This window comes from Diadema setosum, chromosome 4 (assembly GCF_964275005.1).
Source record: "Diadema setosum chromosome 4, eeDiaSeto1, whole genome shotgun sequence".
NCBI classification, from domain to species: Eukaryota; Metazoa; Echinodermata; class Echinoidea; order Diadematoida; family Diadematidae; genus Diadema; species Diadema setosum.
Window position 1 is genome coordinate 15432406 of NC_092688.1, and position 25482 is coordinate 15457887.

Sequence of the window (25482 nt, forward strand, 5' to 3'; positions counted from 1 at the left end):
ATGAATCGGCTCATCGGAGAACATGGCCCGAATGATTATCGAAACAGTCACGTGATCATGTATTGAGAAATGTCAGGGATTTGTATTTCTATGTCTTGCTTGGTTTTGGGGGCGACGCAGAATACATGTTATTTCCTTTTTGTGGATGGTGATAAACTGACCTCGGAAACGGTCTGTGAAAAAAACAAAACAAAACTGTGTTTCCCCGCTAGCGATTTATATGTTTTTATTTTGTTTATGATGCAATGTATATGTGGAATAGTGTGCAATTACTGGTGCGATGCACATCGTCTGACTTATCTGTAGTTACTTATTGTGACCAAAGAGATCCAGACTGATTGAGAGTAACCCAACATCTGTTACCTTACCTGATTCGATAATTCACAAAAATTGAGAGTTTCTGAAGTGATATTGCCGTGATAACGACATGACGTACAGTATATACTCTGCCGCTCGTTATAATAGGTATCCATAATACAGAGGCTAATCGAGGCACGCGGTACGTTAGGAACGAACTAGAATGTAGTTAACGCAACAAATAAACAAAGAAAACTATAACGTTTATACAGTGGAGCTAAACTCGAAGTTTAGGTCATGGTATAAATTTTAGGTTTCACTTACACTCAGTGATTACTGACGGAATGGACGGGCCCGGTGTTTTTAAGCTCAAAACGGTCGAGTCCATGATTCGCACGTCGAATGAAATTATGAGCACCCACTGTTAGCGAAGGTTTTGATAGAAAAATAATAAAAGGTTTAATATTGTTTTAAGACGTCTCTTTTGGCATGGATGGGAGCTCTGATTCAGCAGACTTTGTACAGTGACAAAATTTTGCGGGTTCATTCTGTCATTGTGAGTGACGAAAAACAAAGAAACGAATAAATTGTGTCGTCGATTTCCGCAGGCAATGGCTGTTATTTGAAGGAACGCTTTCTTTGACGTTTGACGCTTTCTTTGCAACGTTTATTTGATCGTAAATAACAAATTGTGTTTCCATGTTCAAGTGAAATAAAGTAGTAGATGAGTGCGTAATCCCGGATGGTGTCGGCACACTTCCATAGAGGCTTTTTAACTGTAAAATGGCATCATTTTTTATATTAACTTCAGATATGGACTCGTTCACCATTACTGTCATCATCAGTATGCTATTGTGCAAAAAGATAGAATAAGGAAGAGTAATATTCATCCGATGTGTTAATCAAATTTCTGACATTGTGAGACATTATGCAATTATTCTCATTTGCGTATGCATATTGGATACACGGTAATTTTACAAGTAATCAACAATATGTGACGTATATACCAGTATGATAACGATTGTACCCTCTATATGAAAATCGTGCGTGCAATTTAGCCAAAAGGTACGATGTATAGTACGAAGAAGCAGCCTTTCCTTAATGCAATAAAAATCTTCAATTCTGAAGAGCAAATTTGCAGATTTGAAGAAAGGGCATTTTGAAGAGATCCTTAAAAGTGCAATGACGAATTACTGCAAATTCGATTTTATTTCTGACATATGTATAGTCTTCCAAGGTATGACAACTTCAGTAATTCTGAGTATATACCAGAGAGACGTGATACGATATAGTAGCCTTTCGATGTCATTACTCGACTGAGGCGTTGCTTATATCAATATTTAATGCAATATTACACGCCTGGAATTGGATTTATTTTGCATTCTCTTCGCTTCGCTCCATTCATATTTCAGATACATAATCTCTTCAGGATTATGGGGACAAATGAGGCCAGTTACATTATCTAGTGTCATGTTAGCAGCAATATTGTTTTGTTTGTTTATTTGTTTGTTTTGATACTGATACTATTATAATGCTTGTATTTTTCCTAATGCGTTGAAATCATTTCACCGACTTTAATCCAATCGGCGTTTTTTCAAGTGAGAAGCTCATAAAAGTATTCATAATGCTGCTATCAGCCTTATGGGAACCATGTGATTTTTTTTAGCGTGTAAAATCATATTTGCTACACCAAATTATTTTATCTCAGGATTGTTATGATGTTCATGGTAATATTATCGGAGGATATCCCTTTGTAAAGAGAAGACACCAAACTGAAGCAAAATAAATATTCTGCTCAGTGAGCATACAGTCAATCTAATTGTTTTCTTCTTTTTTCCCCAATATGTGTTAATCACATTAGAAGCGAGAACATCGCGCACATCACTTCAGTATACGACCGTGCAGTGTAATCGTAAAGACTGTGTGCGACGATAGCGCTTGGCAGAAAACATTGAATTTCTGTATAAGATTCAAATAAATAATATTGGTATTGACTCAAGCAATAACAGATGTATCAAATTAACGGAACTGAATTACCAAATGAAGCCGGTGTGGTTCTTCCGTCCTGTTTCTGTATTATGTGTCTACTAGGCTTGAAGAGATGTTTATTTCGTGGTTTATATACGAATAAGGAAAGTAATCTTGGCATCACAGGTCGCTAAGCGAATGAAAGAAGTTTACCATTATCACATAGTTGCTGCAATTTTTGTCTCTTCACACTGAACCAATAAACTACGAAACAACATAGAGTTACAGACGAACAATAAAAAAAAAAAATAAACGATAATTAAATAAAATCAAATGAAATAAACAATAATGATAATAATATAATAAATGGTCTTGTATCCAGGGCAGTACACGTATCCATAAGTCTTACATGTGTATTCTTCCCGACAGCCGAGGTAAACGCATGCCACCATATTTGATATACGGCAACTTTGCCTGGTATACTCTCTTTTACACTTGCTATTGGGTCACGAGAGATATCGTGGGTATAACATCGTGTTTTATAGGCATGGCGAGATTCGAACTGAGACCTCTGTTTGAAAATCATGCAAGAGTCTTACCCATTATAGCATAATACACGTACATCCAAAGATTCATATTCTCAAATTTATCGAGTGATTCCAGTGTACACATAATTTGAGGTCATTACAATTTCAAAGTGGGTTTGTGTGACTGAAGGCAGTGCTCATCTTCCTTGTCGCCAGTTATGATAAAAATATGATTCCTTTATCAAGGGTAGCCTCTTAGTGTTGCCACTGCTCTACCAGAGGGCCCTGCCAATATAGATTACCCTCCCGTTATCAGGTACAATGTATCCATGTACACATCTGGGTCGAGAGGGGCATGCGATGGATAAATTTGACATTTGATAAAGGTCTTTGACCGAAACGTCAGTCCAATTTTTTGGCTCCTGCGGTGTTTATACGACTGTTTTTACTATATATATATATATATATATATATATATATATATATATATATATATATATATATATGTATACCACATTAGGGTAGGGCTGATTATTATGTCGCAATAATTGCAAGTCCAGCGACACACATCGGACACGTGAAATAATAACAGTTCTGCTGGGCAGTTATAGAGACGCAGCTTCATACTGAGAAAGAATTCACAGAACATATTATTGTCATGGAGCTGCTGGACACAAACACTCTGAAAGACGTAGAAAAAAAGGTAAATGGTAATAATGAACTATAATCAATAGATTTATGTCACTTCTGATCCATTAACATGGAGGTAGCGTGGTACATATTTAACATTTACTACTTTAGCAAGTAGTGTTCGACGCTTTAATTGTTTAGCTTCTTTGCATCGTGTACACTACACGATATCATCTTCAAAATGACCGATGCGGAACCGTCGTTGTGTTTGCGTAGCATACCGGCACCGGTAATCGGTGTAGGGATACACTTAGAACGGATGAGCATTTTTTTTTTTTTTATAATCTACCAAACACCTGATCTTTCCCATACAAATAGCAGTTCACACAGTTATCAGCGTTTCTTCTACGTGTAGTTACGGGTATTATTTCTCACATTAAACGCTCACCTCCCTGTTCACGTGTGAAGAGCACCTATAAAGCCAAGCGGGTGCAGGATATATAAGACCGATACATGCATTAGTTGAACTAATTGGGCCCCACCCGCATTTAATTTTCCATACAGGAAGTATGATATCCCACGCTGTAGAGTTGGACTAATTGTTGCATAATCTTTTCCATTTGTCGGTGGCGTAAAAAACAAACAAACAAAAAACACGACATTTTGTTTTCGTGGTAAAGGCTGAAGAAAACGTTAACTTCCGACCCTTTATGGTTAGATTGCTGAATCAAAGTGATTATAGACCGAGGATTTGTCACGTAGTTGGCAACTAAGTGACATACCTCCTGTCTTTGACCTCTTACCTATGACAGTGAGAAAGAAAAGTAGTTAATGTTTCGTTGTGTTTTGTTTTTTGTTTTAAAAAAGTAGCAATGTTATGTAATGTAACGTTATGTCATGTTATGTAATATTATATCATTATGTTGTGTTATGTTATGTTATGTTATGTTATGTTATGTTATGTTATGTTATGTTTAGTTAATATGTTATGATATGTTTGTTATGTTATGTTATGCTATGTTATGTTATGTTATGTTATGTTATGTTATGTTATGTTATGTTATGTTATGTTATGTTATATCCTCCGTTCTATAGATTCTGACTATAGTTCCATCAAGGGATGCCATAGTTTTGATTGAGATGGGGATTCATAATCATTTTAACGATTTGCGAGATATTTAGAAACCAATTATGGAATACCAAAGAGCATAATTATACAATAATTCTAAGAGGAATTCATAGTTTATTTGATGGAAATCGGTTTGAAATGGCTGAGATATCCAAAACGACTTACCTTAGTAAAACAAAGTGGTCCTAACAAAAGGTAAGTCCAACCTTTTGATAGAAATATTGGAGGCACAGAGGCGCACAATTTTAGGCAGAAACTCGAAATTAGGCACATTTTATTGTCCTATAGTTTGGATTCAAAAATCTACACAAAGGAAGGGGAAAATAAGTCGAAATGTCGTGTGGTGGATACGATGTTGAGGAGGGATTCTACATCAAGTGACCGTACAAAGTAGCGCGCGATGTCACAATTGCTATATGATGTCACAACTGCTCTGAGACATTGTACAAAATGACCGTGCGAATCAGCGCGAGATGTCAAAATTGCTTTGTGACATTTCGCAAAATAACCATACGAAGCATTCAAGGCGCGATGTCAGAATATGCTTTTTGATGTCACATATTGATTGCTCGTGCAAGTGACCGTATGAAGTAGCGCACGATGTCAGAATTGCTTTGTGATGTCACGATTGCTTCGACAATCAGGGCGCGATATCAAAATTGCTTTGTGATGTCACAGTAACTTGTGACATTTCACCAAGTGAGACGTGACCGTACGAAGTACTAGTAGCGCGTGAAGTCAGAATTGCTATGTGATGTCACTTTGTGACATTAGTATTTTTGCCGAGTGGCCGTGCGAAGCAGCACGCGATCTCACAATGTTTTGCGATGTCACGATTATTGCTTTGTGACATATCATTACACAAAGTTTACTACGAGTGTCAAACAGACCAACGTATTGAAATAGTTGAAAATATAAGCTAATCACAATCCCATGAAACTCTTTCATCCATTCAATAGATTATACAGTAATAACTTTGATCCAAAATATAAATCCATGAGAACGAACTAACATCAACTTTACCCTACAAGGTATGAATACAGTTATTTTCAAACGATCTCTAGCAACTGCAATGAGGATTGCAGTCACAAGTTTGAAAAAGTTTCGAATATTGCGCATGTGATCACGATGCCTACTCTTCATCCTGCCATAATTTTTCTGGGTGCTTTTCATTAACCCCCTTGTGTTGGTTACTGAAATGTGGGTGTACATAACTATATGTGTATGTATGTGTGTGTGTGTGTGTGTGGGTGTGTGTGTGTGTGTGTGTATGTGTATGTGTGTGTGTGTATATGTGTGTGTGTGTATGTGTGTGTCTGTCTGTCTGTCTGTCTGTCTGTCTGTCTGTGAGTCTGTAGAAAATGAAGGGAGGAGTGTAGCCCATCAGACAAATTGGGTTGCTATATACACGTACAGTATACTTACAACTCTTCAAAAAAAAAAAAACAACCAACAACAACAACAACAGTATTCAAGTTATATGATTACCTGGACAACTGGATCATTTCGTTTAAAGAAACTAGAAGAGGGGTTGTATTATCAAGAATACAAAACCGAGCTGGCCTGTGCCATTGCGAATCCGGTTTTGTAGGAGTATGGGGTGAATTTCAAACATGTTTACAGTATCACAACACACTCCGAAAGTTCGATGGTAGATGTAATTTGGAATATATATATATATATATATATATATATATATATATATATATATATATATATATATATATATATATATATATATAATATATATACATATACACGTAAAACAGTATGTATATATATATATATATATATATATATATATATATATATAATATGGCTCTACCTCCCTAAAAGACTCTTCATGTTTGTAGACGTGGATTATAAGGTCACACATTAGGATTTTCCCCGTCTTCGAGAGGTAGTGAATGGATTTGGCTCTTGAGGTGTAAGAAAGGACTTTCACAACAGAGTAAGCTTTACGCGATTTGCCATTTAATTTCTCTTCCCCTTGCATATACAGTAATATGACGTTTAAATAGACAGTATGCCTAATGAATGGGCGCTAGTTGAACGTGTTTAGAAAGGGCATCTGCAAGAGTCGTTTATCAGGCAGGCTCGGGATGTTTTGCAGGAAGTCGTAGAAATACTGACTTCCGGCAAAGGGTTCATTGCGCCACTCCAGCCATTACCTATATACTCGTCTTTCTTGACTACTTATTCCCATTATTCCATTCTTTCTTTCTTTTTTCTTTATCTTCTTCACTTTCTTCTCTCCACGTTTATACACGAATAGGTCCACTTTCCTATCCGTTGAGGCCACCCGTGTGTGTGTAATTAATATGTGCGTACGTGGTATGGCATGGGCATGTGGATGTTCACGAAACCGGACTTAATGGCACCAATCATAATGTACCATTCGCTTTACATCTTGTACACCTTGCTATAAGGAGCTTCCGTGTTGCTCCTTATACATGTGCTGTGTCCTAGGGCAATGAGTTAATCTTCCGTCTCCTTGGGGTCGTATAGTTTTGGTCAGTGAGGCGTAACTTCAGGTTTCTAACATTTTTGGGTGAGATAATGAGAAACCTCTTACGAAACATGAAAGAGCATGTGATTTTACGAGGAATTCAACGTTTATTTGATGAAAATTGGTTTTGAAATGGCTGAGATACCCAAAACAAAGCAATCCTAATAAAAGGTGGGACCCACCTTTTATTACGATCACTTTGTTTTTCTTTGCTTTTGGATGTCTCAGCCATTCCAAAACGGATTTTCATCAAATAAACTTTGAATTCCTCATTAATGGCATGCTCTGTACTCTATCACACTTGGTTTCTTGATATCTCACAAAAAGTACAAAAAAAAAAAGCCACTTCCTCATCTCCACCAATACTGCACCACCCCATTAAGGTGGTTGGACGAGATACTTTCCACGAAAACTGATCCCTGGTTTCTCTGAAAACGTATCAAATTAATGTCATGGAGTAAACTTGAAGCCTCGCCTATACCGTCATTTCCAATATGTCTCTACTTCCAAAGAAGCATGCTTTTTATCACCATGATAATTCTCACTGTAGTTTCGTGATTTGATTTTATCATTTGAAATTATTTGATGACATTGGTACAGCGAGACTGTAAAAAGTCATAGTGAGTATAGATGAGACATCAATTCCATTCGCGGTCTGCATGACAGCTAAAGCCCCCCCCCCCCCCTTCCACTGTCAACCATACAAAATTATGCTTGATTGTTCCAATATGCTTAGAAATACCCCCTTTAAGAATGGGCTGGGATTTTGACCCCCTGTTGTATATCACGGGCTTTTAGAAGGGAAGCCAGAAAAATTACCTCCCCTCCTCCCCCCTCCCTCCATCAGAGGTTTTAGCCAGAAAGGATAGCAACGTGGCGTGACGTACGTGCAGTGCATGGCGGGAAAAAATACTGAAAGATCCCGTATTTCAACAATTTTTCGGGATTTTCCCCCGAATTCAGCCCCCTTAAAAAAAAAAAAAAAAAAAAAAAAAAAAATCAATTCATCCATACATACACCCTTTCCCCCATAAATCGGGAACGCGTATGTGGTACAGATGACCACCCGAGTGGTGGTGGTGGTGGTAGTGGGGGGTGCGGGGGGGGGGGGGTGGGGTTGACGCTCTCCTCCTTTTCCGCGTGCATTACATCTGTGTTATCCCGTCTTGAGACACTTGCAGCAGCAGCCGCCCTTCATTTGTAGCACGACAACGTAGAGGGCGTGATGAAAATTAAGCAAAATAGACTTATCTTCACTGTGCTATAGTGGAGGTCATACTTCTTATTTGACTTTTTAACATCATAAATGTGTTTTTGATGATATTTGCCCCTATATCATATGGGAAATTGCACATTCAAGGGTCATAAAGCTTCTCAAAGAGACACTTTTGAAAATTATGCCCTTTGGAGTTTTTTCAAAAATAAATCTTGCAGTTTTGATTAGTTTTTCATAAGATGAATACATAGATGCAGGTAGTTATCCTTGATTAAGGGTGTCATCATCACCTTATTGCCTATAAAGTACTGTAAAACACTTTTATTTATCAAACAGATTAACTTGATGTACTTTGAGTTGTTTCAGTGGTAGCCCAAACAAAGAAATACATTAAAATGACACAATCATTCAAAGTTGTGTGATACGGAGGACTAGTTTCTACCAAGATTCTAGTACCACAAGAACTAATACGAAAACAAATAGTACTTAGGCAGAGTTGGGGGGGGGGGGGGGGTAGAGGGGGAGGGGTAAGGGGAGAGGGGGGTAAAGGGAGTGGAGGGATGGATTTCACAGAACAGATTAACATAAACCAGCAGAGCTTGTTTTGGATGAATACTTCCCATTGACTTGTGTGCATTGCATGCATTCTCTACAGGGGTCACATGGGTAAATAATCCCCCATAGAGACTTGTGTTAAAATTCAAATTTCAAAAAATTCTGTAAAATAGCTGGAAGAAATGAGGGGTTTCATCTTCACTAACCTGGACAAGTGAACTATACCCTGACATCCACCAAATTTCCAAGGCAGGTTCTTCGGCTCAAACTCTGTCCAAGGGTCCGCAAAGCCAGACTACAAGTTCTTTTCACTCAAAAAATCACCTATTTTCCGTACACGCATCCTATGAAATTTAGTCCCTTCAAATTCCGTGAGAACAGCTTTCATCTTCAAACCAAAATGCAGTTTGTAGAGGGTTTCATACTCATTATCTGCAGCTTTTCAGTTTTATGCCAAACTGCATTAATGATTTTTAATGAATTTTTTCTTCATTTATTTTGGTATCTTTGGTACGAATTTGTGAAGGGGTCTTACAGGTGTGAGCCCTATAAAGGCATTCATTCCAATTCAGCATTTTCATTAAAGTTTGTTAAATGTACCACTCTGTAATCATTTTTAAGTGAATAGAAGTCCATGATGTTCCACAAAGGATACAAAGGAGAGAAAAAAAAAAGCTAAATTACAATTTTATTTTCAAATGCCCTAATTCATAGCAGTTTAGTTTTGAAACATCTTATTAACAATGATGCACTTTCTACCGGATTTTTTTTTTTCAAAGACAACTGGTCAACTGTGCTCAAGCAATGTATTCAAATGAATAATTCTCACGTCGAGCTGTTTATACTGCAGCTAACTGACAAAAGTACTTTTCACAGACAAAAACACTAATTTGAGAAATAGCCATGATTAGAATCATGGGCATACGTTCAAGTGGGATATGATGCCAGTGCTAAAATAATTAGTCTCAACTCAAAGCTTCTAGCTAAACACACATGACATTTCCCCTGATGATAAAACACTTAAAACAAAAGTCAATCCCATCCAGAAATACCTAAAAATTGTGTACCAGAGCAGCATGTTGTGAAAGTGTTTGAAATTCTACACTAGAAGCTGATTTTATCACTCTTCTGACATTCCGCCATATATATATATTCAAGAATAGCTCTTCATAAATCACTTTGTAAGGAGTGGTCAGGCGTGCCCATTCCATTTTAAGTAATCAATTTTTGTGCAATTTCTACTTGGGCATCCTCCTGCCTTATCATTTTGTTTTGCTCATAATTATTTCATGAGGGATGGCCAAAAAGTAATTGCAGTACCTAATATCTAGTGTACTAGTAATTACCAACAATCAAAATTACACACCTTACTGGCTGGCTGACTACTATGCAATGAGACATGAATCCATTGTCTTCCTACCTCTGAGCCAGAGCCAGTTTGCCATGGATTTCAAACTTTTTTGAGTTGCCGCATCGAACATGGGTACACAGGGTATAAAGATACTTGTGACTATAGATTCTTTTAATCTTCCTTGGTCACACAATCTACATCAATAAGACACAGACACCATGGAATGTCTTCATGTAATATATATAGATGGTCTTTTATAGTCCACATTATGTTGATCAAACTTATCAATCAAGTCAATTTCACAACAAAATTAATACTCATGGGTGCAATACACAATATGACAATAACAAAGTTTTGACATCTGGACAGAAAGAAAAAAAAAAACAATTTGAGACGAGGTCAACATTTTGTGAGCTTGCTTTTCATTTGTTTTTGCAGGCTTCAAACTGTAGCCCTGATTTGAGAGAAAAAGAAAGAAGACAGAACATAACAATTAGTTATCAAACATCATACAATCAAACTACAGATAGGCACACTACGAAGTGCTGAAAATGAACTGGTTGTTTACACTGCAAGTACCAGTCTGCTATTAGACTAGGTATATGTAGGAGTCAACGAGGTCAGTGTCCGAAGGACATGATCTATAAATGCAGTTGCTGACTTGATCATTTGTTTCTGGTTTGTTTTTTTGTTTTTTCTCATTCCTTCTTTCCACACACTCCACAAAGGCAGGCAGCATAACAAGGTCACCTACAGTAACTGTTGATGTGACTCTTCTAATATGTGTACACTGATTACAGGAATGTGAACAATATGCGAAGCATAAACCCAACTACACAAACACTTCAAAGATACTGTGAATCCCCACACGATTTCTACCTTCAAACAGATCAAGTCCCTTGAAGTTGCTGTGACTCTGAATGTGTACATCTATTACAAATTTGGTATGCCAGTATCAACCTAATTACACAAACACTTCAAAGATATTGTGAATGATCACACCATTTAAACAAGCTGATAAAGTCATTGAAAGTTGTTTTGAGTGTGTATGTACATTTACACACATTATATGAATTTTCACAATATTTAGTGTGCACAGCATCAACCCGATTACAAAAACTTTACAAACATATTTTTGATTAGCATACTACAATGTATTTCTATTTTTGCCCAAGTTGACATTGAGAACATCCCTTCACACAGAACCTCACACAAGCAACACAGTGCTACACTTTGTATAATATTTTGTTCTGCACCAATGTATTAATCATACACATACATATACACACCAATAAAAATGTTCTTCTCTTTTCAGGGAATAATATCTAAAAATCAGAAGGATTGAATGTATTGTTATGCCAGCATGGTATATCTAAAGAGGAAAAAATGAATGAACTCATACCTTTACTTGCATCACAAAGATACATGTATTGATAAACCATCACTGCAATTATATTGAATAAAATACCAATCACATCACTTTCAGGAAAGAATTCATTGATGGAGTAAATAGAAAAATATTTCTATTGTTGTGCAAAAATTATTTGCTCCAGAATGGTCTCATATTCGAGTAATGTGCAGTTCAATGCTTCCAGGTTAGCATGCCTGTGCAGTGACGGGGTGATTGTTAACGGTCCGTTAATGATCGCCCCGTCACTGTACAGGCATGCTAACCTGGAAACATTGAACTGCACTTTACAAATAATTTTCACACAACAATAGAAATTTAATGTACTCTTAAATGAATTCCACAAGGATTTGAACAACCACCCCCAGCATACCCACTGATTCCCACTGATCAGTTACTAGCCATCCCCTTTAATGTAATAATAAGTTAAATTTCTTCTCCATCTGAACAAACAACAACAAATAATCCACTTTTTCTGAACCTTCACATACTGAGTTAATAGCATGTATCCTGTTCAACAAATAATATATATCGCTCCCAGAACCTGTTGTCTCTCAAGCTGTGGGAGTCGGACACTTAGAAAAGATACAAAGAGGAAATTGGAGGCAACAAAATTGCAGTTTTCAATAATTGTGGCTATTGTGAATTGAAAAGCAGCAAATTTGAAGTCGTGTACTGAAAAGATCAGGATTTATATCTCCTCTCTCTACAAGGAGAAAAATGAAATCTACAAAATAGGACACACATACAAAAAAAGACAGACTAAAAAAGGCAGTAATTACAGGAAATATTCAAGTCAAAGAATGCAAAGAAATTACAACATCCTACAAGAAACACTGGGGAGTAATGTGCACATATTTCACCTCCCATCTCCTTTGTAAAAGAGGTACAGCATATCACTAGTTAATCTTCCTATATAATTTCTTGCATAAAGTATCATAGAGTGTACATGCAGTTCCAGGAAAGTGACAATTACATAACATGATCCCCTAAAAACTGTTTCAGTTTTGACTCAGCTGGATGTACCTCTCTGAATCAAAACACATACATGAATGATAAACTCCAAGCACAGAAGCACAGAAGATAGTGGACGATAGGGGACATGTGCAACCAAGTTGTTGGCCTTTGCCATTACGGGTAAATACTCCCATAGTTGAAAAAAAAAGAGAGCAAATAAAAAAAAAATGAATAAATGAATGATTTAATAAATAAATAAGTAAATAAATAAATAAATAAATAAATAAACAAACAAATAAATAAACAAATAAATAAATACAGTGTAAATAAATAAATAAATAAATAAATCAGCTGATATCTTGTGTAACAATCTGAAACTGAATAAGGGCATAAGACATCAATGTGGTACTGAAAATGAGATCTCTGTTTTGAAACCTACATTTTTTTTTTCTCATGTTATACAGAGACACTGATTATGCAGTTCATATATATTTGAAGCTATTGATGCATTTTAATGGCATCAAGTGTAGAAATCAGGTTCAGATCATTATTCATCTTCCTGTATTATGATTATGATTATGATTGTACAAGGACCCTTGCCTATGACTGTTGATTATATAGAACAGTGCCTCTTCTATCTGCATAAGCAATGTCTGCATCCATAGGACCAAAAAACAGAACTCTTTCTTTGAATCTTGTTACCCGTGCATATGGAATGTAACCTTTAAAAGACAAACATTGTACATCGAAGAAAACAGTAAAATGAGGAATTATTTATTTTAAAAAAAAAAAATACAACCACAAGGTGCAAGGGTGCAAGAATATATCAACAAATCAATTAACACCTTGTGGGAAAAATATTACCACATAAGCATTATAAGATGTGTGGAAAAAAAAAACAAACAAACCATCGAATTAAAAAGACAAATCAAAAAACTCGGGGAAAAAAGCACATGAATAATCTCACAACTTAAGTCCATTACAAACAAAAGGTCTACAAATGCAGAGGTATGTACAGTCCTTGGATTACGGAACAGCTCTGTATTATCAAAATCTCCTTGAGATTTTAGGCTTATAACCTCTCCTGCATGATGCATCACATTTCAAGATAAGCAAAGTTTGTTCTCCACATCCTTTTGAGTATGTGTGTGTGTGTGTGTGTGTGTGTCTTTCTTTCTGACTTCAGTGGAAATCAACATTTGATACCCCAGTAACTATTCATTATGTGCATGTCTTTTTTACGAATCTTTCAATGAATGTGACTTCAAAGAAACAAAAAGAACATGTGTCAACTGCAACTTGGTGATTTTAGTCTACATGTATTTGTTTACCACGCTGTACAAATCATTATTCCCAGCTCTTTCTGTCACTACATCTCGATGATGTCACAAAAGCCAAACTTCAAGTACAAATATTCAAACAGTGCGTATTTGGTCCATGAAAACTTCTGCTAGTACTTCAAAGCAAAGCCACATGAATGACAATTGTCTTAACGATGTTTAAAATCTGGTGGTGGTGCAAAATCTACTTCTAGTTTAATAGTAATTGGTTTATTCATGACTATCTTCATTACAGAATAAAATTTGTCATTACAATACACAAGTTTTAGAGTGAAAACTAGAGCAAATTTACAATGTATTGTTGTACGGTCGACTACTATGGTGTCCAGCATCACAGCAAAGGCATAAAATAAACAACTAAACAGGCAAACCATGCTCAGATATGAATGCCTATCAAAAGAACATTATAATCACAATCACAAAGTGCTAAAAAAGATTAAATCAATCATGAAGTTATACTATCAATTAAGAGTGTATCAACCTACAACAAGCATACTTTAATAGGTAGCATACTCATATTTCTTTTCCTTTTCTTTGCAATTCTGCGCAGCCAATCATCAACCTTTTAGATACACGTTGTACACATGTGTATGTCCACTACCACTTAGAATACATTTTGTAATATCATTCATAAATTGTTTTTACTGCCATCTGAAAAGAGCAATGGTACAGTGTATGTTTATTGACTTCAAATGCAATTTTGAATTAGCATTATAACTATCTAATCAGTAAAGTGAATTACATTTTGAAGGTACAATTACTGTATACAAAAAGACAAACAAAACTTTATATTGAGTGGACATTTTTAAATATTTTCGTACAAATTTGGACGAGAATGTCTCAAGCTGCACAAGATTAGTGTTTTTTTTTTTATATATTTCAATTGACCTTCAAAAGTTTTGAAATTAGCAATGTCACATTTACATGTACCACATATATAGGCCTACTGATGAAGACTATGGGCAGAACTTCCACTAAGAAGGAGCCTATAGTTCAAAAATCGTTCAAAGATCAAACAACTACATGTCCTGCAAGCATATTTCTTCCCATTATTCCTATCGAAATATACATTGTAATTGCAACATAGAACAAGCTTTCTTGCTTTGCTTGAAGGAAAGCCACCACTTCTCTGATCACACTGAGATGTAATTTGCCAATCATATCCACATTTTGGACAATTCATGGGCATGAAGCGGGATCAAACAATACCGCCCTACTTTGGCAAAAGGAAGCAAGTGACATACCATCTGAATTTGAGTTATTGATGTTTTCATAATTCACATAAGGAGCTCTTCTTCCAGGCCAAATTTCATGCAGAGACACTCATCCTACTAAGAGATATGTTAGATAAGACATCGTGATAGTCATATTGACGTCAGTGTAAATGACAGACACATTTTGCTCTTTTACAAGAAATGTCACTTTTGTCACTTGCTTCCTTTTGCCAAAGTAGGGCAGAATAAAGCAAGGTTTATTAATGATGATGAAACCAACACCTGTAAATGTTTCAATGTAAAATATTTTCACATGGCGCTAGACACATGCTTCCGTCAGAGCTTGGCCAATATCAGGTTACATATTCCACAAAAGGTAAACATTCCCCACACAAGTATCCCCAATTCATTCTCATAAAAAAAAAGAAAAAAAAAAGAAGAAGGGTAAGACGGAGCATAGCCCCTGTGTCCAATATAGAAGGTAGCATATAAAAATAGCACAAGGCAGTGCAACTACACTAATTCATACTCACATGAAATATATTGTAGACAGTCAATGTGCACAACATATTCATTTCCACGATTGATGTACATTAATAATCACACCACATCTACGAACCAGTTTGCTTCATCATATAATCCCTGATCTGGCAATTCATGGGACTCATCAGAGGCACAATCAGTCCTGTATAATTCTGAGTACCATACTAAACTCTGTATCATTTGGACCGCACATGATTTTAGAAAAATAGCAACCAATTTTTACAGACAAATCTTCCTGCATGAACTGTCAATATTGCTTGTCCCCCGCAGTGGAAGAATAAATTAGAAACCCCTAGATCTCTTCAGCTGCACCTCAACTAGTCAACCTTCTTACCATTGACATCCACGTACCCATTGGCTTCTCCCGCTGCCATCGGCTCTTCTTTCTTCAACTTCTTCTTCGGGCTGACCAAAGTTTTGAAGAAGCCCCGGGCAAAGAGCACAAACCACGATGTTTGGAGAATCATAACAATCACCATGGCGATGTGACAGCCTCTGGGCATGCTAGTTACCACCTGTTTGAATGTCAGCTCCTTGTTGATGGCATAAACGACGTACATGGTCGGCCAGAGGGCAACGCGCACAACAAAAAAGGTGATGAGGACGATGATATTGTTGATGACAAAAGCCAGAGAGCTGCCGTACCCATTCTGCAAACAGCCAATAGAAAGGGAAAAAGGTAAAGTATATTCCAAATCTGTTGTAGAAACAGCATCTACTGCATGTATCTATCATAATATATCCACATGGGATATGTGACATATCTTGCTCTTGCATGGAAAATGACAATAACAATTTCAGAACTAAGAGATAGTTGTTTTCTTCAAAGGAGTCATGCACTCACATTGAGCTCTGATTACAAGTAAAACTGAACTTTTGTGACTATCCCCACGAAAGTTCAGTCATGACTCATCAGTGTTCCTATTTGATGCATGCACAATACCTTCCTACAACTCTCAAGATTTAGGTCTTGATTTGATGAAACTTATCGCTCAATTTGTCTATTTTTTTTCTACTCACTGATGCCGCCTTCAGCATGGTGTGGAATCTAACTTCAAAGTGATGTAGTTGGCACATGAGAACATGTTCTTTTTTAAGCTTACCCTAATGAGGATCTTTCTGAAGTTAACAAAAGGAGTACTGTATTCGGTGATGTAGACACAGCCCACGATGAAAGTTCCTTTGTTGTGTCGATAACGCTGCAAAGTATTCAAGGCAAACAAATGACAAGAATGAATAATTTGCAAAATAATAGGATCAAAGTTGCAGAACATTTTGAATTCTAGCACAGTTTGTTGTCTATGATTTCGTAACATATTTAAACACACAGAGATGCTTCTGGACAAACAATGATTCACTGACGTGTTTCACCCTTTATTATGGTAATATCTAATCCACATTTACACCATAAATTATGTCAATGTGTTTTCTTGTTCAAAAAGATCGATCATATAATAATGAAATGAAATGACTTTAGATATCATGAATTACCTGCATTTTGGAGACTCTTTTTAGGTACCCTTCCTTTCAATAAAATAATATTGCACATGCACTAGTTTTGGAGGGATATCATAGCATTAGGACATGCAGAGATGAAAACAAAACAAAACAAAACAAAAAATTCTGATTGAATCACTGAATTTCAACCTGACTTCGTTTTGTTAGCCCTTATCAAGTTTAGGCAAAACAATTGTGACCTGCGACAACGGTTTCAGGCAAAAGTCGGGAATTTTGAAAATTCACTTTTTCATTGAATCACATTGCCCATTTCCTAAGCTTTGCATTGATATAAAACACTTGTATTCTCCGGCGCCGCAAGTGGGCATATAAAGCAAAATACAATGCACTTTTTAAGTTGTTAGCCTGACAAAATTGCGAGAAAACAGGCTTTGAAGATTCACCTCTTTCTCAAAGGCAATGCGAGGCGAGAATCACCCATCCGTACGATGGTGCCAATCGAGATTAAGCTCCACCTCTAGCAACCACAGCGCCTTCTGATTGGCTCTCTGAAAGAGTCAAATTTCCTGGGCACCTTCCTCGGAACTCGGCGTTTGGAGCCAACATAAACAATGCGTTTCGCTCGGGTTTGTTTACCAGTATGTCTTTCAAGATGGCGGATACGATAATTGCATGCACTGAAGCCTAATGGACAGTTGTACGTGTGTATGATGCACACATTACCCAATGGCATCATCATGCTATGCCCTTGTTTACACGTAACAGCAGCGGGTGGCGAATCCGTATCCACGTCTTTACAAATCGCGTTTTAATTGTGGTTGATTTGTCTTTAAATCATTAGGGACATTTCGAAAGCAGAAAAATTGCTAGAGCTGGTGAGGGTCATGCTTCCTGTTGTTTAGTTTTGTTTTTCAAGCCATATATGTGTTGCATTGTGCGATGGTGTTTATTATAAAAAATAAACAAACAAACACAATTTGTTAGTTTGGTGCAATCTTGACATGTTGTATTTGAATACTGGTCATTTATGACCTCTCCTTCCTCTCATCTACTGTCCTTTGAGTCAACCTGGTGTCATAATATTTACTATGAGTAGACAGTTTCGAGAATATTGTAAGTTTTTTTTTTCGCACAATTATATCACATTGCAGCAATTGACGGATGGGTTTCCGATCGCGTGTTGCACTATTCGTGTGGTGCATTTGCGACTCTGATGTGATCAAACCATGTTCCCCATGAATCTGTTTACACGTTGGGAAGTTAGCGCTGACGTTCACTTTTGTTTCACTTCTGTTATCGAACATTGCAGTAAAGAAGCTCGGATAGAAAGCCAAACAAAGAGCATACGCGACAACGCGAGCGTATCTATTGTAGCAAGAACAATAGGAGCATAATGTATGCATGCGTGGACAAAACATTTCCGAAACGCTCGAGACGTGTCTCCGAAAGCCGAACCATGTACATGTGTGTGACGCACCAGCCAATCGCATGCAAGACCCTGCGCCGTAGCAACACTGGGCACATTGGCGCGGCGTTTGAAAGAAGATCGAAACTGACCTGTGCGATCCAACGTACAAAATGTGTAGGGTGTTTAAAATCCCATTTTCGATAGAAAAAAGTTAGTCATCTGATATGAAATTTAGTGTAGATGTAGAAAACGTATCAAAGATTCGATTTCTGCATAAAAACAAAATTGACAAAAATAATGGTCAAAATCTTTGTATTCCGCCTAGGACGGAATTTGCTCTTGTGACTTTTGCATGAAACCGTTGTCGCGGGTCACAATTAACACCCATTTCATGCATCAGGCGTAAAGAACAGACTTTGCACACTTGCTTTCTCACCATGCAGTCAGACCGCAACGCTGCTGTTAATGAGCTCAAATAAAAAATTTATCGTACGCGCAGGTTTTTGCGCATGTCCTTCTCAGCATCCGAGATTTTGCGATATAATTCAGAGACAAAGTGCATGGTCTACGAGATTCACTTATTGATGACATGAAGATCTACTATCGGTGATTAATTGACATGGTTTGTGAATATTTGAAATAAATGACACCTTTTAATGCTTACATTATATAAAATGAGCTTATGATACCATTATTCATATCTCTGCATTATATCGATATTTTCCAAACAACCCTGAGACAAATTAGAACAAGGCTTTCTATTTATTGCCAACCCGACCCGTTCATAGGTTGAATCACCACATGAATGATAGTCGACGTTTTAGATATTCTTGTTATAATAGCACAGTAAGAACTGAATTGGTCCCTCGCTTAGAAAACAATAAAAATTGAAAGTCTCGTCGAGTAAAAATCATAGTGTGGCAATTTGAGATACATGAATGTCATGCGCTCCCAGGGTATCATTGGATACATTACTCAGTGATGTATACAGCGGATTAATAAGGAATAATTATTCTAATACCAAATAGAGAGCCCCAAAGAACTCATGTGCGCAAACTTAGTGCTAGATCTTTTATTATTGATTTGTATGCTACTTATTAATGCACGCTACTTTATCTAGTTGTGCAAACAAAGTTCAAGCCAAAGTTGAGCTGTCGATCAGAGTGGAGTGTTGTTCTTGTTGTTTACGTGGATCGAGATCTTAGCTGCAGTTGCCTGAACCTGAGCGCGTATACATACTGTACATTGGGCACGCGCACACACACACACCATAGGGTCCTACACTGTCATCTACGCACAGTGTATTACTGTTATGTAGAGTACACGTTTACTGTCATTCCGCGAGGTTCGTTCAACTCTCCACTCAGAGGGAATTAACCAATCAGAAACGCGTATTCGCGGCAAACTGAAATCTCGTCAAAAATTAACTGTACAACGCAATGAGTTATTCACCAACCTGACCTGTTCATAGGATCAGTCCACATAAAGTCATTATGTTTTCATAGAATGATATTTCCTCTTTCATTTTATACCTCTTCCATTTTGGTCCATCTTAATTTCGTTGGTCTAGTGTACCCCTTAAGAAAAATGAAAAATATGCAAATTTTGTGTTTTATAATTTCCTTGTTCAGTATATTTTATATGTCATAACCTTTAAAGCGGTCGAATTTCATCAAAGTACAACTCTTCAGCTTTTTATCGATGTATAAATCATGAAGATTGATAATGTCGTTTAGATTTACAGACACTCTAAAAATGTGGTCTCCCAGCTCAACTACAAAAACTTTCTGGAGCTTAGAAGACAGTGAAATGAAGGGAAAATGGGAGTTTTCTGCCCTCTTTCCTACCAGTATAATGGGGTACCCAAGGAATGTTGAGATGGCGTGATGGAACACTTCGAGCTTCAACCCTTTCAGAAATGCAGTGAGCTGCTTGGAGAATGGGGCCTCTTTCAGATTCTTCTCCCGGATGTGCACATGGAACATGGCGTAGGTGTCGTAAGGCATGTACGAGTAAGCGAATGCAGCGAAGAAATTCAGCAGCCAGTGACTAGTTGGGAAAGATATCATTCAAAGAGGACTCAATAAAACATCACATTATTGGCAGGTACTTTATCATAATATCATGCTGTCTGAAAAATTAAGACATAAAAAGGAATAAAACATTTGATTTTACTGTGATGACAATAAAAATAATCCACACATTATTGGTTCCTGTTAAATATTTCTGGACTTTCATGTAAACAACTTTTAGTAGAAACGTTTTAGAGTATGAACTGGACAGCAGCTCGGTGAAGAGGTTATTGAAATGCTAGAAGAGTTTATTAACAGTATGTCATCAATTCAAAAATCATACAAGAACTTCCAACTGCTATCTTGAACCTGTGACAGCTTTTCTCACACCTTCCACTACAGAAATGCATGGACTTGAATCTTTTTTTTAAATCTTTCTGAAGGGCTTGGTTCACTCTGCCTTTAGAAATACAATGTAAGTTTGTACTGTACATTATATGCACAGAGCCATCATGTCACAGATACATCTTCAGCAGAATAACCATATTTCAAGTACATTGTACAGGAACTATCAAAGTGGTCAACATTACGACAGGGAGGTGAGTTTCATCTCACCTCCCTGACTACACAAGCTAAAAGGAAATATTCAACAACCAAACATTACACCCTGAGGAATAAGGAATCTTAATATTGGATGATTTACTGACAATCAGATCTCATAAGTGTCCGTAGCTATTTCATAATTATCATTATGTACACTGAGCAGCATTTCTGGGGCCTTGCCTACATGATCAGTGACTGTACATGCCCTGATGGGACATTACTCACTCATCATAAATGATGTCCTTGTAGGTGTTGGCTACCGAGATGGTTCCTACCATCGAAGCCATCACAGCATGGATGACGGACACGAGCCTGTGGGAAAAGAATGATTGTTAGAACAGGCATTTATACAGCAGTGTACTACATGTACATTTAATCATCCACATCATCATCATCATCACAGGCCAAATTAGTAGGAGTAGTAAGAGGGCATTTCACAGGAGAGAAATCTATCATTAAAAACAAACAAACAAACATTAGCCTCTACAAGTCTTTATTACTTGTGGGGTCTTCTTCTTTTTCCATGAGATCTCCCAAGAGTAACCAATAATCAACTTGCTGATTATTCTGTCACTTTCAGGGAGGTTTACAATGACAGTAAGTTATGCGAAGTTATGTATGTAAGTAACTTATCCAAATGTAAGAAAATGTGAAGTTCTGTACATGTATGTCAGTACGTTAAATGCGAAATCTTAAGAGGGTGAGTTGCATAGAAATAATCAACATCCAAATAAGTGAACAAATAAATAATCAATAAACTGGCATTAGTGGCAATTCCATTAAAAATAGTTTATTAGTAATAATATCAAAAATAATGAAATATGAGTGCTAAGCAACTACTCCTGGGCCGAGGCTTGTGCTACAAATGTGTCGATGGTATTTTTTGTTCATGCGAGAGTAACATTAAAGGGAAGATAAACCCCAAGAACAATGTGGATCGAGTGAAAGCAGCAACATTAGTAGAACACATCAGTGAAAGTTTGAAGAAAATCGGACAATCGATGCAAAAGTTATGAATTTTTAAAGTTTTGGTGTTGGAACCGCTGGATGAGGAGACTACTAGAGGTTATGACGTATGAGTGGACTACAATATCAAGAAAACATAAAGAAAATACTACAAAAATCAATTTTTCATGAAAATTACAAATTCCATCAACTTGATATTGACATACATGTATGGTAAGGGTAGCAATTATTCCCCCTGCTTTCTGAAAGCGGTTGGTCCACTGCTCTTTCATAATTCTAGAAAAGTGAATTTTTGTTGAATATCCTTTACATTTTCTTTGTATAGACCTTATGCATATGACGTCACACGGTCTTACTAACTGAAGGGCGCCCTCCCTCAGAGGGCAAGCGATGCGTTGCTAGAGCGTGCTTTTACACGCGAGGCAATGGGCATTTACACACAACATCGGTGTTTCTTTTACTGTCTTTTCTATTGCATGTAATCTACAGCCCTAGATCGGGAAATTCAAGCTTGTATAGCAAAATCGACATTTGATGTATGCATTGCACTCACCAGGTTAATGATATATCCAACATTTTGGCACAATTTTCCTGAAAAAAGATGCAACTACCAGCGGTCGTAACAGCTCATCAACCTACGAATCCGTTAGCCAATCACATGCGAGGTAGATTTCTACGTGTTTTTTACTAAAACACGTACCTCGCATGTGATTGGCTAATGAAATTCAAAATGGCGACATGCATTCAGCGAACGGCGATGTTGCGCTATGGATACAAATTTCTGCGATATAACCTAGGAATTCTGTAGTTACTGTGAGTATTTCGATTGCACAATGTGAGAAAATTACCCAAATATTGCTGCATAATGTGTCATGTCATGTCAAACTTGTTTGATGGTAAAAAAAACCTGTCACTAGCGTGGGGACTGGCGGCGAGTGAGGCGATCGCCACTAGCGCGCATAGGAAAAGCACATAGCTGCACGCCTCTGCAGCGATGTCAAGGACTTCGCTTGCCCTCTAAGATGGCGTCGCGAGAGGTTGTCAAGCGAGTGATGACGTCAATGCATAAGGTCTATTGTTGTCCACTCATACGTCATATCTTCTCGTAGTCTCCTCATCCAGCGGTTCCAACACCAAAACTTAAAAAATTCATAACTTTTGCATCGATTGTCCGATTTTTCTCAAACTTTCACTGATGTGTTCTACTAATGTTGCTGCTTTCACTCAATCCACATTGCTCTTTGGGTTTACCATCCCTTTAAACGTTGAATATAAGTTCTGGGCTGCGGTTATCATCTTTCCCCTGTTTAAACGGCTTTCAAAAGCCGTTTCCAAAGCCCTTTAGAAACGGCTTCCAAAATAGTTCCGTTTATCAACTCTTCGCGAACACGGTAACTGGCCTATCACTGCACACAGCTGCATTGCGCAATTCAACCCGAGCTGAGAAGAGGTCAACAAGGCATGCATGGTTCATAATTGCAGTACAAAGCCGTTTCAAAACAGCTTTGCGTTTATCTCACTTCAAAAGGCTTCTAGAAACAGGTTTCTGGAAACCTGTTTCGGAAAGCACAAATTTGCGGCTTTCAAAAAGGCTTTCCGAAAAGGCTTTCAAAACACCTTTGCATTTATCATCTCGTAAAAATTCCCTGAAAGCCGTTTGGAAAACCTGTTTCTGCCGAGAAAAAGGGTTGATAAACGCACCCCTAGTCAAGTCAATGGGCCGCCGCACCCATCGTACCCACCCGCCCTCCTGCTGACTGGTCGATGGTCGGGTAACAGTACTAAGTAATGTATTATTAGAAATACACATCTTCCTCCGCTCCGCTCGCTTAGGTACGTCGGCATGAGGCTGGGCAGCACATCACACCTACCCAGCGTCTACCTCAGCCGTGCAAACAACACAGCGGTCAGCGGGGGCGGCGGCTCAACTCGGTTCATAAGCAGATAAGGCGTCATGCCACGGGAAAACTAAACATCTAGGGACTTCAAGTTTCACCTCATGGAAGTAAAAATTCTGGACAATTCATTAAGCCAGACATGCTAGTACCTGTTAAGAGGGCTATGTATAGAGTCTAGACTATCTGATATTTACGTATTCAGCTAGCTAACTGTTAGTATTTATGGTTAGTCCGCCTTGCCTATCCTTCATCCGCCGCAGCCTTCCTACTAACTGTTAAAGTACATACAACAATGTCAATGACTTCGTCGATATCCTAATTCCTATTCATCATGGATGGACATGATCTGTACTCACCGCATTGCCGTACCACATGACTGCGTTTCTGTAAATTTGCCAGATCTTTCAAAGAGGTACCAAGTCAGGTGAAACATACTTGGCCAAAACACGCAGCCTGCGAAAAAGTTTGGCATTATATACCAGGGAGTTTCGCCTGGAGCCTCCATGATGTTGTAAGTCTTATGTCTCCTACTTGCACAAAACCCTTTACTAGATCCTCGCGCGCAGCTCTCTTGAAATTGACGACACCGAGCTAGCTAGCTAGCTGCATAACATGCAGTCAGTGTAGTGTGAGTGAGCGCATTCGGGATCAACACACGTACACAGACGTGCTGTATAAATGTACGGGAAGCGTACAACTACTGTGTCTAATTGCTTGCGCGCTAGCAGCTCGAGGTAGTAGGGCTTCCCAGGAGCTGTTCATACCGTGTTCATGTGGTTGGCGAGGATGGATAGACTGAATGCACAGCACTAGCGCGCATGCTCACCGAACTCGAGTTCGGTGGTAAAGAGAAGAATCCGTGAGTGAAGCCAGACCAAGCACAAAAACGATGTCGATTGACCAGCTGCAGTATGGAAAATCCGTCAAAATTTGGGTTTTTGTTGTTGTTGCTTTTTTATGTGGGTGAAAACATTACGTCTATCATAATTTATTATAAAGCTTAGCTCCTGAAATGCCCGATACTTGGAAAATTTTCAATTGTTTAGTTATTCCTGAAACAGTTTTATAACAGAATCAAGCTTCCAAACTATAAATACAAATAAAACAGGCAAAATGGTAGGTCTCTTTTACAATTTGATATGCATATATGAAAATAGTGTATAATCATTTTTTTTTTACTGACAGCCACCAAGTTTACGTTTTATTCCTTTGTTTGTTAGTGTTTGTTTTTAATCGTTCATAATCTGATTCACACAGCCAATGCAGATTAAAGATAACCACAGTAAGATCTCATAAAATCTCAATTCCAACCTCTTTTGTGTGTCACAGATCCTCATTTGCATACAATTCTGTTCCATTATTATGTTTTATTCACTTCCTAATTCTCTGACTATGTGTACTATAGTACCTGATTGGTTCTGTAACTATGAAACACCACCAGTCTGGTCCTAAACAAATTACTGCAGAAATAATGAAAACATAGGCTATGATCA

The 25482-nt window shown here is 37.6% G+C and overlaps 1 protein-coding gene across 1 annotated transcript; it reads right to left on the reverse strand.

Annotated features, from left to right (window-relative positions):
* Positions 1-15351: 15351 nt before the first annotated feature.
* On the reverse strand, positions 15352-24514 carry LOC140226934 (TLC domain-containing protein 3A-like). Its single transcript, XM_072307361.1, has 5 exons — positions 24346-24514; positions 21351-21437; positions 20358-20559; positions 16748-16843; positions 15352-16294 (listed from the first exon to the last, which is right to left on the reverse strand). Exons 1-5 carry the CDS (start codon positions 24492-24494, stop codon positions 15962-15964), a joined length of 867 nt encoding a protein of 288 aa, XP_072163462.1. The 5' UTR covers positions 24495-24514; the 3' UTR covers positions 15352-15961.
* Between the last annotated feature and the right edge of the window lie 968 nt (positions 24515-25482).